General features: G+C 35.2%; 2 protein-coding genes across 3 annotated transcripts in view; both read right to left on the bottom strand.

The window, feature by feature from the left end:
• The window catches only part of LOC135086726 (chondroitin sulfate proteoglycan 4), a 44,808-nt gene extending 37,143 nt beyond the window's left edge, over positions 1-7,665 (bottom strand). The window contains exons 1-7 of the mRNA XM_063981503.1: positions 7,212-7,665; positions 6,644-6,780; positions 6,199-6,345; positions 5,306-5,449; positions 4,730-4,911; positions 3,530-3,737; positions 1,777-1,932 (exon numbers count right to left, since the gene is read on the bottom strand). Of these exons, the coding sequence (XP_063837573.1) occupies positions 1,777-1,932; positions 3,530-3,737; positions 4,730-4,911; positions 5,306-5,449; positions 6,199-6,345; positions 6,644-6,780; positions 7,212-7,308 (1,071 nt within the window). The 5' untranslated portion in view covers positions 7,309-7,665. The remainder of the gene's footprint in view (positions 1-1,776; positions 1,933-3,529; positions 3,738-4,729; positions 4,912-5,305; positions 5,450-6,198; positions 6,346-6,643; positions 6,781-7,211) is intronic.
• Positions 7,666-8,066: 401 nt separating this feature from the next.
• On the bottom strand, positions 8,067-12,073 carry LOC135086934 (uncharacterized). Of its 2 annotated transcripts, none has more exons than XM_063981758.1 (5): positions 11,825-12,073; positions 10,149-11,566; positions 9,671-9,871; positions 9,370-9,545; positions 8,067-9,154 (listed from the first exon to the last, which is right to left on the bottom strand). In XM_063981758.1, exons 3-5 carry the CDS (start codon positions 9,726-9,728, stop codon positions 8,261-8,263), a joined length of 1,128 nt encoding a protein of 375 aa, XP_063837828.1. In that variant the 5' UTR covers positions 9,729-9,871; positions 10,149-11,566; positions 11,825-12,073; the 3' UTR covers positions 8,067-8,260. The 2 variants fall into 2 exon arrangements, with proteins under 2 accessions (XP_063837828.1, XP_063837827.1); XM_063981757.1 differs by having other exon boundaries at positions 8,072-9,154; positions 9,667-9,871; positions 11,825-12,072.
• Positions 12,074-14,757: the final 2,684 nt, after the last annotated feature.

Here is a 14,757-nt window from a genome sequence, read left to right as displayed (position 1 = left end):
CCATCACAGAAATTAAAATTGAACCAAACCCAAACTTGATGCGATTGTGTCGTTTTATTGCGAATTACCTTCCAGCTCCATCATTAGACCCCGATTACTATATAGAATTAAAATACTCATCAATACAAAACGAACGAGCCCAAACTCGATGCATTTAAGTCGTTTTATTATAGAGTTCCTATGGCCACCTTCCAGCTCCATCATCAGATCAGCTCCATGTCATCATAATATTGCATGGTCATCCAAATCACATGTGTTTGCGAAATTTCAGCTTAATCGGTTGCCTGGAAGTGGGTCTTAATTCAGTTTGCAAGATTCCACCCATACAAATATGAGCCAGTCGTTGTAATATGACGTCACGCGCATAAAATGGCGGGCCGGCCGCCGCCCGCACTTTTAAAATTCAATATCTTGGAAACTAATTAACGTATCGAAATAATTCTTTCACGTGTATTTTTTATTTTTAACAGAGAATACAGAAAGCAAAAAAACAAAATTAGTGAACATTCTTCATTGAATACGTATTTTAAAGGTGTGAACGAAAAGTTTTTAGTCTGTTTTTATTTTGTAATTTTATAAATTTGTTTGTCTTTTTGTTGTATTTTGTAAGGCTGGCTGGACGCCCTCTCTATAAACGGTGCTCGCAGAATATCAGCGTCGAGGTACGTCGTGCCTTGGCAATTGGCATATGCTGAGCGAGGACCTGTTTTTATTTATTTATTTATTTAAAAGGATGTGTCAAGTGTCGTTACATCGGCCCAATTGGTAGCTAGTGTTTTATGGAGTTCCTTTTAATAAAACATTAATTTTATTTGTATGTGTTTTACTAACTGTACTTTTGGCGATCACTCACACAAATGCAATTCTCAGCTTAAGTTGATAGGACTGTACTATTCACAGCGATCTTGTTGCGCTTCCGCGATGAATTCACTGCGCATGCGCGACGTGTTCATTGCACGCCCGCTCCGCTTCAAGGACACTCGAAAGCCGCTAGTATGATAAGGCCCTAAGTGACAGTGGGTGGTGCCATAAAGTTATTATACCTAGCGGAATAGAACAGCAAAGAACTGAGCAAGCGAGGTGTCATTAGCAGCAACACTGTATGTTAAAAAAGAGATGCGTGATGCCGTCGCCGTCAAGTCAAACAGCACCGTTTTTTGCAATTATTTGACAGTCCAGAGGCACTTATTGGCACGCTGAAAATTTGAACTCTGAGATATTTTCAGATTCTACGTGAGTGAAATCGTGGATGTTTATGAGAAATAATAGTGCTTCAGAAACGTGTTGACTGGTTCAGTGATTCTTTTATTGTACAAAACAGTGAAATAATCCTGACACTGACACACAAATTATATCCAAATCCAAAATCGGTTTCGTTTGACAGCTCGTGGTTGTTACTCCATTCCGAAGGAATATTAACTTTATGGGTGGGGGACACACAACGAACTAATGATCGTTGGGTTTGATAATGTTGATAGGGCTTCCACACGATGGCCCTACGATCTGGTGAAGTTCGCGGGTAAACGTCAATAAATCCCAATGAAGGTCAAGTTTATCCCGGGAGAAAGTTAAACAGTCATTGGACCCGCAACGAAATTAATCAGAAAAACAAAGAAATTCGAAGTTAAGGTTCGACTTCCCGGGAAGTTCGCGGGTAGCTCATGGATGCGGGCAGCACAAGACCAGTCATTTTGGAAATCTTTGGGGGAGGCCTTTATCCAAAGGTGGACGTAATTAAAACGACCAAACGATATTTTAATGCATACTGATACATACCATGATACTAGAATCCGCAGCTTTTATCCCTTTAGCGAACGCTCGTTGTCGTTTCTCACTCTCTATCCCGCCGAGATAGAAAGAGTCGGACAGATCGAGATATCTCGTGCCGCCGCTCTCGATGCGTGTGCTCATTGCTACGTTGTCCACAGACAGCTGAAATGGGAATATGACTTGTGACCGTCTAATGGCGTTTTGTTTAAATAAAAGAAAGAAGAAAAGAAGGGACATGTGAAAAAACAAAGAGCAGAAAGGTTTATTCTGTCGCCTTGAGCATGTTAGCGTTAGTAAATAATAAATAAATAAATATCCTTGGACATTTTACACTGCGCTTCTAGTCCCAAACTAAGCAAAGCTTGTACTATGGGTACTAGACAACGGATATAAACATACTTAAATAATTTTTTTTTGTAAATACATACATATTATACATAGAAAACACCCAGTCCAATACAAACAAATATGTTCATGCACACAAATGTTTGTACTGTGCGGGAATCGAACCCGCAACCTCCGGAATAGTAGTCCGTTTCGAACCACTACACCAAACGGCCGTTAGTCTATTGTAAATTACAATAACAATTCGTCTCTTGCAGTCAATAATTTGTGCTGAAGGCCCTTATGCTACTTAATCGCATCAGACTTTTACGAAAATTCTATGATTTGTTCAAATACGAACTAGCGAACTTTTCCTTTACAATAATGCTGATATTAGCTTTTGCCCGCGGCTTCGCTCGCGTAATATTCAGTTTATCATAAATTATTAGGAAAGCCTATATTTTATTCTTAAATAAAAGCATTATACTGTACTTTTCAGTCGTTTCTGTGTGAGAGGTTTTAGATAATCATAATTATTATTTTCTGAATATTCAAATGTGACTGCAGTCGCATGGTCAAAAAGGTAAACCAAGCAAATAAAGCAAACATTTCGCACATGTTTTTTTGCACAAATAATTATAGTCTATCGCTTTTGAAAATTCTTCGCAAGCAGTTCAGCCTTTAGAAAATAGGATTTTTAGGGAACAATTTCTCAGACAATTTCTGCAGAGGTTGTAGGATGAAACCCAGCCAGTGAAGTTTGGGTAGGCTCCATGGAAACTTTACGCCTGCTATAATTTCAATCAGTTTACTTTAGGAATGGACTAAAGAAAACTTTGTTTAGGGCTTTCACGGCTTGTCATACAGGCTTTTTGTCACTGTCGTCTATGTTAGCATCTCACTTTGAGTAGAGAGATAGGCAGACTCTACTGCCTAAGTATAAGCTTTCCTATAACTGACAGTAATATTTTCAAATTGAGCGCTGAGCACGTAACGTTATCATTTTAATAGGTCTTGCTTTGGACACTATTTCAGCATTCGCGTAGCTTACACAACAATCGCAGAGAGCATAACGCAGTCGCCTTGCTTGCTTGCTTTGCATAAACATACACAGTTAAATCAATAAAAGAAAAATAACACAGCAAGGAAATTAAAATCATAAGCAACAAAAAATGCATAGCCACAATAATTATTGCAAATCATAGTAACAAAAAAATAAGTTTAAAACAATCATCATGATGATGATCATCATCATTTCAGCCATAGACGTCCACTGCTGAACATAGGCCTCCCCCAATGCTTTCCATGTTGATCGATTGGTAGCGGCCTGCGTCCAGCGCTTCCCTGCTACCTTTACGATGTCGTCGAGTTTAAAACAATATTCGACTTCAATCAAGCAGCAGCAATAAATACAAGCCAATAGGGAAAAAATTACCTCAATAAGGGACGGGTTGAAAGACAAGTGCATTTTGTGCCACTGTCCGTCGCTGACTCTGAGTGTGTGGACGATTTGTCCTCTGGCCATCTTTACGCGCACCACTCCTTCCAATATTTCCACGGCAAGAAAGTCCGAACCGCGTCCTCCCCCAGGATTGTACAGCACAATGGCGTTTTGAGTTATTGTCTTGAATTCTATGTGCCATCTGGAAATACAAGAAGGCTGATTAGAAACAAAAACCCATCAAAAATTCATAATTTCAGCAACTATAAATCCATAAGGCCCAGAACAGACGGTGAAACGCAACTGCAATGAAACTGCAACTTTCTGATGATTCTGATGAATGAAACTGAAACTGGAAGATTCAAACTGGTCGCGTCATGTGTGGTCTCTCAACGGACGCTATGGCAGAAACTTAGATGCAACTCAAAAGTAACTAGCAGTTGCAGTTTCGTTGCAGTTGCGTTTCACCGTCTGTTCTGGGCCTAACTCTTAGGTTTAGTTGCACCAGCTTACTTTAACCGTAACTATAATAATATTAATAACCGATCCTTTTTGTAATCAGTTTGACAGATTTTGACGTTGGTTAAAGTCAAAGTAAGATGGTGCAACCCAGCCTTAATTTTCTTAAACTTGTGTTTTGAACATAACATTAACCTGCCAAGTGAGTTTAATCAACAGTGTCTTTTACAATACATTATATCGAGGTTTGGACTTTAAAATTAAATTTGTGAATGTGCATGTAGATAAGATTACATCGTGTCGTCCTTGCAAGTAGGATGGTGATTATTGGTGATACAAATATATTGTGGATTAGTATGATAATATCATATATTTTATGATCAATATGGCCGCCCGGCCTTGAGATTCATATATCTAGATATAAAGTAAAATTGTGTAATTTTAACACAAATTCTATCTGTGGAAGGCGTTACATGTAATGCCATAGTGCTGTTGTTAACAAAATTATAATATTATAGATATTTATACATTACGTATACTGACTTCAGTCAACAGCAACTCATTACGTCATGACTGATCAAACACAATATAGATCGTTTCATCCACGAAGACGCGCCCAACCATTCTTCCGCTAATGTTTGAGCGTTATCGGTACCCCGCGCTTCCCCCGACCAAAAATTGGTGGGGCGCGTCTTCGTGGATGAAACGATCCATATTAGAAGAGAAAATCCTTACCGTCCTCCAGCCCTGGAGTTGATCTTAGGGAGTATAAGATAGGCTCCTTCATCCACGAAACTGATGTCAGAGTTGAGATCAGCATCGAACTCAGGCGCGCAGTTCCATGTGACCCCTTCAACATGTACTGATCCACTTCTACTTCTGGCTTTCTCCAAAATCTTTACGCTGTTGTAATATACCTGAGGATTGTGAAATAGTATTGATTCTATATCTGCTATTTTGTCTCTGTTTTCTGCTGTTACTTGGAAATTTAGAACATCTTTACCAGCAATGAAAAAACTTGATTTAAACATTTATAGATAAACATGCTGCTTTATTATAAAAAACTACATTGATTTCTTCCCAACTTCACCCAAGCTACAATTTGACCTAAAAAATGCTTATATAAAGTGGTAAACACCATTTTAAAATGCTTATCAGTGGTAAACACAATTTTATTTGTCTCATTTTAACAACAATATAAACATGTTGTTGTTACAATGAAACAAATAAAATTATATTGCACCATCATCAGGGCAGTTAAATTATAATGATTGTAGATTGAACAAAAACAATACGACAAATCATACGCACATCTTCCATGCAGCCCCGGAAATTCTCCATATGACCAAGAAATAGTTCAGAAAAATCTCCCTGTCCTCCCAAAAATATTCCAAAGTGTATGTTCAGCTCAAAAAATCTGCCAGGAAGCTTCTTTTTAACTGCATTGTCATCAACCTAAAAAATATGACAGAAACAATAAATTGATTGTTAATATGTAGGTTACTAATTTAATGAGACTTGCAGCCTGCGTCTTGTGTGGTATCGACACACTTTTAGATCATCACATATTTGGGTCATGACTGTCATGGACAGAAAAAGATTATGTTTGGTTACATTTGGTTTCAGTTTTGATATACAGTAGAATCTCGATTATCTGGACTTCGATTATACGGATATCCGATTATCCGGACTCATTCTTCACAGTTTCTAATTACCGATTTAGAGTCTGGACCCATAAAAATGGAAGGCGCCGCCACAGCGTGACACGGTATGGACTTCGTCCTAGTTCATTGTTAAAAGAAATGGATTCATCCAATGGTCTAAAATTTAGATTTTTAGACTCTAAATGATGTATTGAAAACCCTTTCTATCGTAAAAAGTTAATTATTGTTTGATTTTACTTTGAAATCGATTATCCGGATTTTCGATTATCTGGAACACCCCTGGTTTTAATTGATCCGGATAGTCGGGATTCTACTGTACAGCCTATAAATTAGTTCAGTTGAATTCATTAGTCTTCTCATAATTTTTCAAAATTGGAGAAGAAATGAATAGAGATTAAGTAGGAATCTTGTTTTGAAGAATGCACTTTCTACTACCTCATTTAAACCTCTAGAGAATGAGCATGAAGCACCATCTACATTTTTAATGTTAAAACATGAATCACCCAACAGAAGACTTAATAAAATTATTATGCTACTTACCTTCATCGTCAAGTTGGCTTCCCGTCGAATGATGCTGACATGGTGCCATTGGGAATCGTTGAGAAACAAGCCTTTAACGGATGACAACTCACTTTCGCCAGCACCGAGGTTTATGTGCAGTTTTAATCTGCCACTTTCCAAACGGATCTAAAAGGATAAGCATACATCTTAAACTTTAGTGGACTATAACATCTTGATAAACTCAGATCTATGTTGTGTCATCAGTGTTTCTTATTTAGGTAAGTAATAATAGATAAATAAATTATTGAGTCTTGTAATAAATTATTGAGTATTGAAAACAAAATTGTACAAGGCACTTAGAATGAAGAAAAACTTTAAGCCTTTGTGGTCAACAATAAAATAAAGTCAGCAGACGCATGACAAAGGCACAATTACTAGAGAGAACTGAAATAATATAAAAATTACAAAATATAACAATCCTTACCATGCAGTAATCCGTCTTCCCAGCAGCTAGCAGTAATAAGGCATCGGACAGATGGGTTCGGAAACGGAAACTTATATCTGTTAAACCTTTGGCCTCTTGTAAAGGGTAGGATATAAAACTGGCCCCATAAAAGGAAGCTAAAACAAATAAAACTTTTAATACATAGTAGCTTTGTACAAAAAAGAGAGTAAGCAACTATACTAATAGTACAAATAACAAAGTTTTATAACCAAATCTACACAAATACTGATGATATAATAATTGATGGTGATTCATAATCTTACAAACAGGCATAGCATGTGCATTGACAAATAGTAAGAATGTGAACCCCTTCATAATTACAAGTTTAATGAATGGGTTGTTACATTACACAGCCGTATTACAATATATCTTCTGTGATATCTAAGAGTAGGTAACAAAAATACTTCTGTGCATCATTTGATAAATACTACTGTATAGCTGGATATCAACAACATCAACAGAGGGCTAGTAGGTTGTTGTAATCTGTTTCCTTGCAACCGCATTCTTTTTCGAAAAGAAATCGCAATATTAAGATTAATATTCTTACCTTTATCATACGCAAGTCCCGCAGAAAGGAAGGATAAAATTAGAATTAGTTCCATTATAGAACAAAGACGAAATCTTGAAACAAAATTATCCATCATTCTTGACTAAAACATGTTACATTCAAGGTTTTGGTGTAAGTCTAAACAAAAATATATTTCTTGATCTTTTGTGCAGACGATCATTGGAGACATCTCAGGAAATCAACAAGCCAGGCGTGGCGGCCCTAAGATGCAATGCTAATTACAGGGCAAACAAGCATTATGCCCTGAATGAGTTTGTTTTTCCCCAGTTCTTAATAAATTGCCAAATGACTGTAACTGTCCGTAACAATGCTCTATCATAGAAGAAACAAAATTATTTAACCCGGAAAATAATTACACACACATCAATGCACATCATTTTAGCATGAAGAAACTTCAACATTTCACAAGAAAACCATATTTGACGTTTAAATCGCCATTCGTTCGCCTTTCATTCCGATATCATAGACTAGGATTTGCTCGGGATGGAATGGCTTTGTTAGAGCCAAAGATGATATAATTTATTATGATTACGAAACAAAACTAGGTGTACTACAACCATTACTTTAAAAACTGGCAAAGGAGAGTCAACATTAAAAAAATGAGACATTTTCAACAATAAAAAATTAAACCTTTTTCATAATTAACCTCGAAACCAATTTTGATGAGTATGGGCGTTAAAATTTTACGAACTATATTATTTTTGTACCTATGTTAATTTGTCGTAAAATCAATTTGAAAGTTTTATGCGATCTGAAATTTTTTTGATTAATAATTAGAGAATTACTAGTAAAAGATTTTTAAAGTCAAAATGTTAGTAGGTATGTGAGTGTTGTACCTATCTACTATTTTATTAAAATAAAAAAAACAATCAGTCGAAATGTTTTAGTCATCGAGTTAGTAAATAAATCATGAACTAAGTAAGTGTTGGAATTCATAAATAGACTTTTTAGTATTATCATTTATTATGATTTAGTTTTTCTTACAATAGGTACCTACACTGTAGTATAATGTTTGACATAAAATATTATTATAAATACGCACATTCATCATGAAGCAAATTATTTTCGTCTTCTAAATTAAAAATTTCATCTAATAGCGTATCCAAATTACTAAGGTTCCAGTTCTCTTTATTTTTCAATTTAGATAAATAATCGGTTTGCTTGAAGTTCGATATAAAATCATATGGTGTGATAGTTTTGCGCTTTGATTGAGTCGGCGAATCCTCAATACAGTCATCATTTTTAATAGAAATATAATTATCAAACATTTCCCCAATCAGTTCAGCATCACTTGTTGATGTGATCTTATCTATAATAACATTTCGATCAACTATGTCACTGTTGTCAAATGACATCATATCGCTATCGAAACCCATAGGATCACTTGCAATATTTAGTTCAAAATTTTGCAACTGATCAGACATAGCAGAACTTGAAAAATCTGTAATTGAAGGTATTTCATATTTGTAATAATCCAAAATAGACATAATATCTTTGGATATAGCATATGCCTGTTCCATTACTGTTGTATTATATTCTTCATTTAGGCACTCAACTAAAACGTCCAAACATCCGATGGAAGACAAAGAGTCCATTATGCATGTAAGCTGTCTCGTAATCTCGGCATTATTCAAAGTGATTATCTTTCTCTTTTCTTTAGAAAATGTCATTGCAGGAAACTTCCCGTCGATCATGCCTCTATCTGATAGAAGTGATTGAATAACTTGTTTCCAAAAGTTTAACGCCGATAGTTGGACTTCCCAATGCAAGTCATCAATAGCTGATATTGTCATTTTGCTGTAGAGACATTTAATAAACGATTTTGGAAGTCTCTGATGCACATACAGTTCTGTTAAAACGTTTATTGCTTCCATTCTTACCATCCCCTCAGGATTATGGCATATTATACATAGTAATTGCTTCTGGAAATACAGAAATTATATCATTCATTATTACATTATTGTAACGGTGTTGGATTTATTTTATTTTAAGTCTAGGTACCTACTATTAAATTAAATCAAATAAGTGATTAGATCGAATAAAATAATGATTCAGGAAATTTCAAAGATGTAATAATTTTTCCATGTCTTCGAATTTGATGAGTACCTTATACAAGTAAAATGATGTAAGTACATACATATAGATGAGGATGCACCAATAGAACTTCTCTCCAAATACTTTCTATTCTGGCGGCGGAAGCTAGACATTTCATAGCGCTGGCCTGAACATAGTATTCGTTATCATCAATAACTATTCTAGCAGCTTCTGCTATAAGACTATTTTGTAAAATTAACTTTTGTAGCGGAACATACTCTGAAAGAATACAAAAACATAAGAACACATTAGCGTGGCAATATCTACGTAACATAAAATTGTTTTTAGTTTACCTGACCTGTAATTTGATAAAAGAAAAACAACGCAAATTACTACTTACTTACGTAAGCAACGTCTGTACAACTCAATACTATTTGTAACGCAGAATCTCTGATTTCCCATTCTTCGTGATACATAAACGACCTGACAACTTTTCCTATTTCGTACAGTGTGCTCCCATTTTTACTCTCTACCAGAAGTGATAAATCTGGTGATAAGAAATTTTTGATGCTCAAGTCGATCAAATTAAGAGCCTGAATCAAAAGCTGAAACAATAAAACATTACTTCAATCTACTAATCTTTTTCGCCGGAAGACGTAGCGTGGGCAGGCCTCCCTCTAGGTGGACCGACGATCTGGTGAAGGTAGCGGGAGGTGCCTGGATGCGAGCGGCGCGCAGGACCGGTCTTTGTAGAAATCCTCGAGGGAGGCCTTTGTCCATCAGTGGATGTCTTTCGGCTGAAACGAACGAACGAACTAATCTTTTTCATAATAAGTGAGTAAGTGTCTATTGTTAACAACAAATTAATATTATTGTTCTTACCTTAGTCGGCAGAATATTATTATGCAATACATTCATTATGGTATTTTGATAACAAATGATTTCTAGACTGTCGTACCAATTGATTTGGTGCTCTTTAAGGAGTTTAAACATGAAATCGAAGACGAACGATAAAATCTTTGTATCTTCCACAGAAGTCAACGGGGTTCTGTTTGGAATCAAACTTCCTGACCCATCAGTGGCCACATGACAGTCTAGTGCGTAATACAGCGACTGGTACACAATTCCTGCTTGTGCTACGTTCAGGTATCCCTTTAGTTTAAACGCTTCTCTGAGAGCTAATAAGCAATTCTTTTTTATATCAGTCGATTCCAAAAGTGTTTTGTACTTAAAATATAATTTAACGATATGTTCTGTTGATATTGCGGTAAATTTAAAATAAAATGTATCAACAAAAGTGTCTTTTTTACTGTAATGTGCGGCGTAAGTAAGTATGGGAACAACCGCAAGCAATACAAGTTGATTCCGCATATCAAACGTATGCCCATTAATATCGAATGTCTGTGAGATACCATCCACGCTCTCAAGCTTAGACCAATACATAATGCATTTTATTGTAAAATTTATTAGTACCGTCACCATTCGCTGGCTAATTAAAAAATTTATGATATTATTATATGCTGCTAGAACATCATTTAAAAAGTCACTGTTTGTTTTTCCGTGTGCCATCATCTTATCTCTGGCCGACGCAACAAAAAAACGAAAAATACATTCTACAAGAATTATTTGTACGTCATCATCTCTAGTCGCTTGAGACAGGAAGTGCAAATGGCCTTGTACGATATAAGTTCGGTTTAGTAGCTGCATCACTCTACTTGGTTTCATAAGATTTGGTATATCATCGAAAATAGCTAAGAAAGCATGTAAAAATGATAACACTTGATCTGCCTTCTCTTTTTCATTTCCAACCTCAATTGTCGTTAATTGGTGATTATTCATAAAAGGGCTCAGTATGTATTGCAATAATTCCTCTAAAGCGTGCTCTTCTTCATATGTATTTAGCTTCCAAACTAGCTGGGATATAAAACTGTAAATGCTTCTGGCCACAGGTGCTGGTTTGTGATGAGTCTTTGGTCGCAGTATGTGTATCCATGCTTTCGTTTCAACTATTGTTGCTATTCCTGGACTATGAATAATCTGTGCTGTTGGTAGCTTTGTAAATGCTAATTGGTAGGCAGGTGTTGTAGCACCCTCACTCAATAAACTCAATTTTGCTACCATAGTTTGAAACCCATGTAAATACAATAGCTTACAATATTGTAGCTCATTCTTGACGAGAACAGTCACAATTTCAACAAGGAATGTTTTTATAGCTGTGCATGGAATTTGCTCCACATTCAGTAATGCACATAATACCAGGTCTGAAAAAAATGCTGTTTCCAATAGTTGTTTTTCAATGCCTGGAAAAAAGGCTTTCATTATAAAAATATTCACATAGAAACGTAAATATTGAAGTCAATACTATTAAAATTCAAAGGATATTCGAGGCTGACAGTGAAGTTTAAGTAGTAGTACTTTAAGTTTCAACAGAAATCCTAATCAATTTTTACACACAGATTATTATTTTCGTTTTCTAAAAAAAATTGTTAGCTGCGAAAGGTATTTATGATATTTGTATTACTAAGTAAATAGTAGGTAGGTATTAAAAAAACACTTACTTTTCTCAGAGCAGTTATCAAAACACAGAGCAAGAGCTTTCGTGTAGTAAGGTTTCAGATGATAATTTTTCTGAGTAAACCTTTCAAAAAGAGCTTTCAGTTTCTTCTTGTAATTATTTAATTCCATATCTACAATTAACTGAACAAAACTATGTTTAACAATAATTACGTACGTTAAATCCGTATTTACTCCATAAAACTCAAAGAGATACTAGTCCATTCAGGCATCAATAAAAATATTGCTTTACTTACTAGAAACATCAAACAGGACTAGATAAGACTCTCGTTTATCAACCTCCAGTAATATGAGTTTGATAAGGACAAAACATAGTTGTTATCACTCTTTTTAAGATAAACATTAAATTACTACTAAAATTATCTATACTTTGGGTTAGGTCATTATTTGCCGAACCTAATTATTTGCATTGCATTCGGCCTAAAAAATCAATATTGTCATTATAGGGAGGTTTGTGGTGATTTTTAGGTACAGATGACAACACATAAGACTAGGTAATTAATAATTATATTATTGTATTTTGTGACAAATCGTCTCTCCCAAATGTATAGGTATACCTACTAAATAGGCTATCGGGAACTTTATCAGCAATCAGCCAAGTAGTGAGGATACGAAATAATATGGTATTACGAAATAATATAATATCATTTATTATAGTCATATTATGACTATAATAAATGACTATAATTATTATGTATAGGTACCATTATTACTTTTGTTCTGTAAGTTAAATAAAACAAGTTAAAATAAAAAGACAGACAGATTACATTAATATGAGTTTCTTTCTGATATCAAAGAGCAAAGAGCAAAATATGCTGTGAAGTAATATTTTTCTTATCTTAGTTACGTTATTATCAATTTCTGGAAATAAACGAAGGTCATAGTTAGCAGCTGTCTCTCTCTTAAATCTGTATTTGTTACCGGAAATGTTTATAATAATAATTGAGGTAGGTAAATATTCTACACAATACCTAAGTATACAAGTACAATGTATTAAATGCCTGGGGCGTTTAGGCAATGGCATTCAATTCCTATCATAGAGCAAAGTAATTTCTCATAGTTTACACAATCCCAACGTTATACCACAGATAATAAAATTTACCCTACATTTGATTGAATTAGGACAACGCTATGCGGTTACGAACCAATCAGAAAGAGAGAAAAAAATCTTAATTTTGCATGTTTGTTTTTTTAACCAACTTCAAAAAAGGAGGAGGGTCTATGTGCGACTGTATGTATTTTTGTGTGTATCTCCTAAACGCTTAGGAGTTGAAGATAAATCATTTGAATAATATTATGTTAATGCTTATTGTTTCTATGTAATACATAATATTATTAACAAAATATATCCGGACTGAATATAATGACTGTTTTAGATTGTGTGTTTGTAGTGTACATTTAAATAACACAAAATGCACGTTATAACATAAGTACCTATACGCAGTGAAGGCAGTAACAGTTTTTACTGGCTAAACCTCCCATTAATGTTCACAACGTACTTAGGTACGTAGGTACGCTTAGATACCTTATATCTGACAGTATGGTCTAGCCACTGGCCTTTCCACACTCCTCCACCAATCCCACTGGGCCTGTATGGTGGAGTATGGCCCAAACCACCTCATAGTTGAGGTGAGGCCTTTGCCCTGCAGTGGGATAGTATAGGCTCGGTAAATTAGCGAATAACAATTGAGTCAAAATCTGGATAAAAATTTTGACAGCCCTAGCTACATCTTAAGGTAAGTTAGCTTTATCTAAATAAAGTTAAAAAATAACTTCTACATTCCATGGAATTAGGACTTAAAATTTTTATGTCATGTTCGGAAAGTAAAGAGAATAATTTCAATTAAGACAACTTTTCCCAATATTAATCTAATGTATCTGAGAAAGCTACGAGATTCTTTTAAGCTTTCGAATACGTAGAATGAGATATTCCATCTACCTATGTCCCTAACATTTAATTGGCTAACATGCTTAGTTTACCAGAAAACAAATTTTCTAAATTATATCCGGATTAAAAATAGTCAATTTTCGAAAATTTATTGTGTGAAAATTAGACATGCTAGCCAAATGGAGATTTCGTAGCTATCATTTAAATCGCCAAATTATTATCTACCCCTTCTTCAATAAAAATGCCATGTCCAAAAAATGGTCTTCATAAAACACTGTGCAAGCTTAAAAAACGTATTTTTAAGCTTATTATACGACAAATTTTATCCTAATAAAAAATATTTTTTTATTTTTTAGTGAACTCGGAGTCGGTTCTATATTGGCTCACATAAAATTCTAAATCCTATTCTTTGTCTTACTACCGATTTGTGTTCATAATAATCTCTCTTCATAATTTTATTTTTCATACTTTTTTTATTCATACATTTTTATTACTACCATCGGAGCTCATAACAGTTAGTAATCATAATTTTTTTATCAATACTGTTACTACCAAGAACCATTTAAAATACATAATTTTTATTTTCAGATCTTTTTTCTTCATAACATTAATTGATCATATTGTTTTAATTAATAATGTTGTTACTAAGAACATACTTCAACTCATAATGTTGTTGTTCAGAATAATTTACTTTATAACAGACATACTCGTATCTTTAAAAAAATCATATATAATTTAATAGAGTAGATAAGCATGCAGAGCATGCAGCATGCATTGGTATCTCCTCGTCTCCGGCGCTGCGGGATGTGCAGCCCTTCCGCCCTTGCGTAACGAGGCTCAGGCGCCCACGCTTGCTTCCGCAGCTTCGGCTTTTTGGATCGCCATCGGCGCCTTCGGCGCCTCGGCGACCAGCCTCAGCCGCTCCAGCTCACCCGGGCGCCTGAGCCTCGTTACAGCGGGCGAGGGCTGCCCTCCCTCCGCGCCTCCGGCTTTTAAATTACACTCTAGGGGTAGGGCAGACAAGACTAC

The sequence above is a fragment of the Ostrinia nubilalis genome, chromosome Z, assembly GCF_963855985.1.
Source record: "Ostrinia nubilalis chromosome Z, ilOstNubi1.1, whole genome shotgun sequence".
Lineage (NCBI taxonomy): Eukaryota > Metazoa > Arthropoda > Insecta > Lepidoptera > Crambidae > Ostrinia > Ostrinia nubilalis.
This window is presented reverse-complemented; position numbering and strand designations above follow the sequence as displayed.

What these genes read in the sequence shown, in the direction of transcription:
- LOC135086934 (XM_063981757.1), bottom strand. Translation starts at nt 11,951, where the DNA reads ATGGAATTAAATAATTACAAGAAGAAACTGAAAGCTCTTTTTGAAAGG. An exon ending in TGATAACTGCTCTGAGAAAA is followed by an intron (nt 11,567 to 11,824) that starts GTAAGTGTTTTT and finishes CCTTTTTTCCAG; the next exon opens with GCATTGAAAAACAACTATTG. An exon ending in TGGTGCATCCTCATCTATAT is followed by an intron (nt 9,155 to 9,369) that starts GTATGTACTTAC and finishes CTGTATTTCCAG; the next exon opens with AAGCAATTACTATGTATAAT.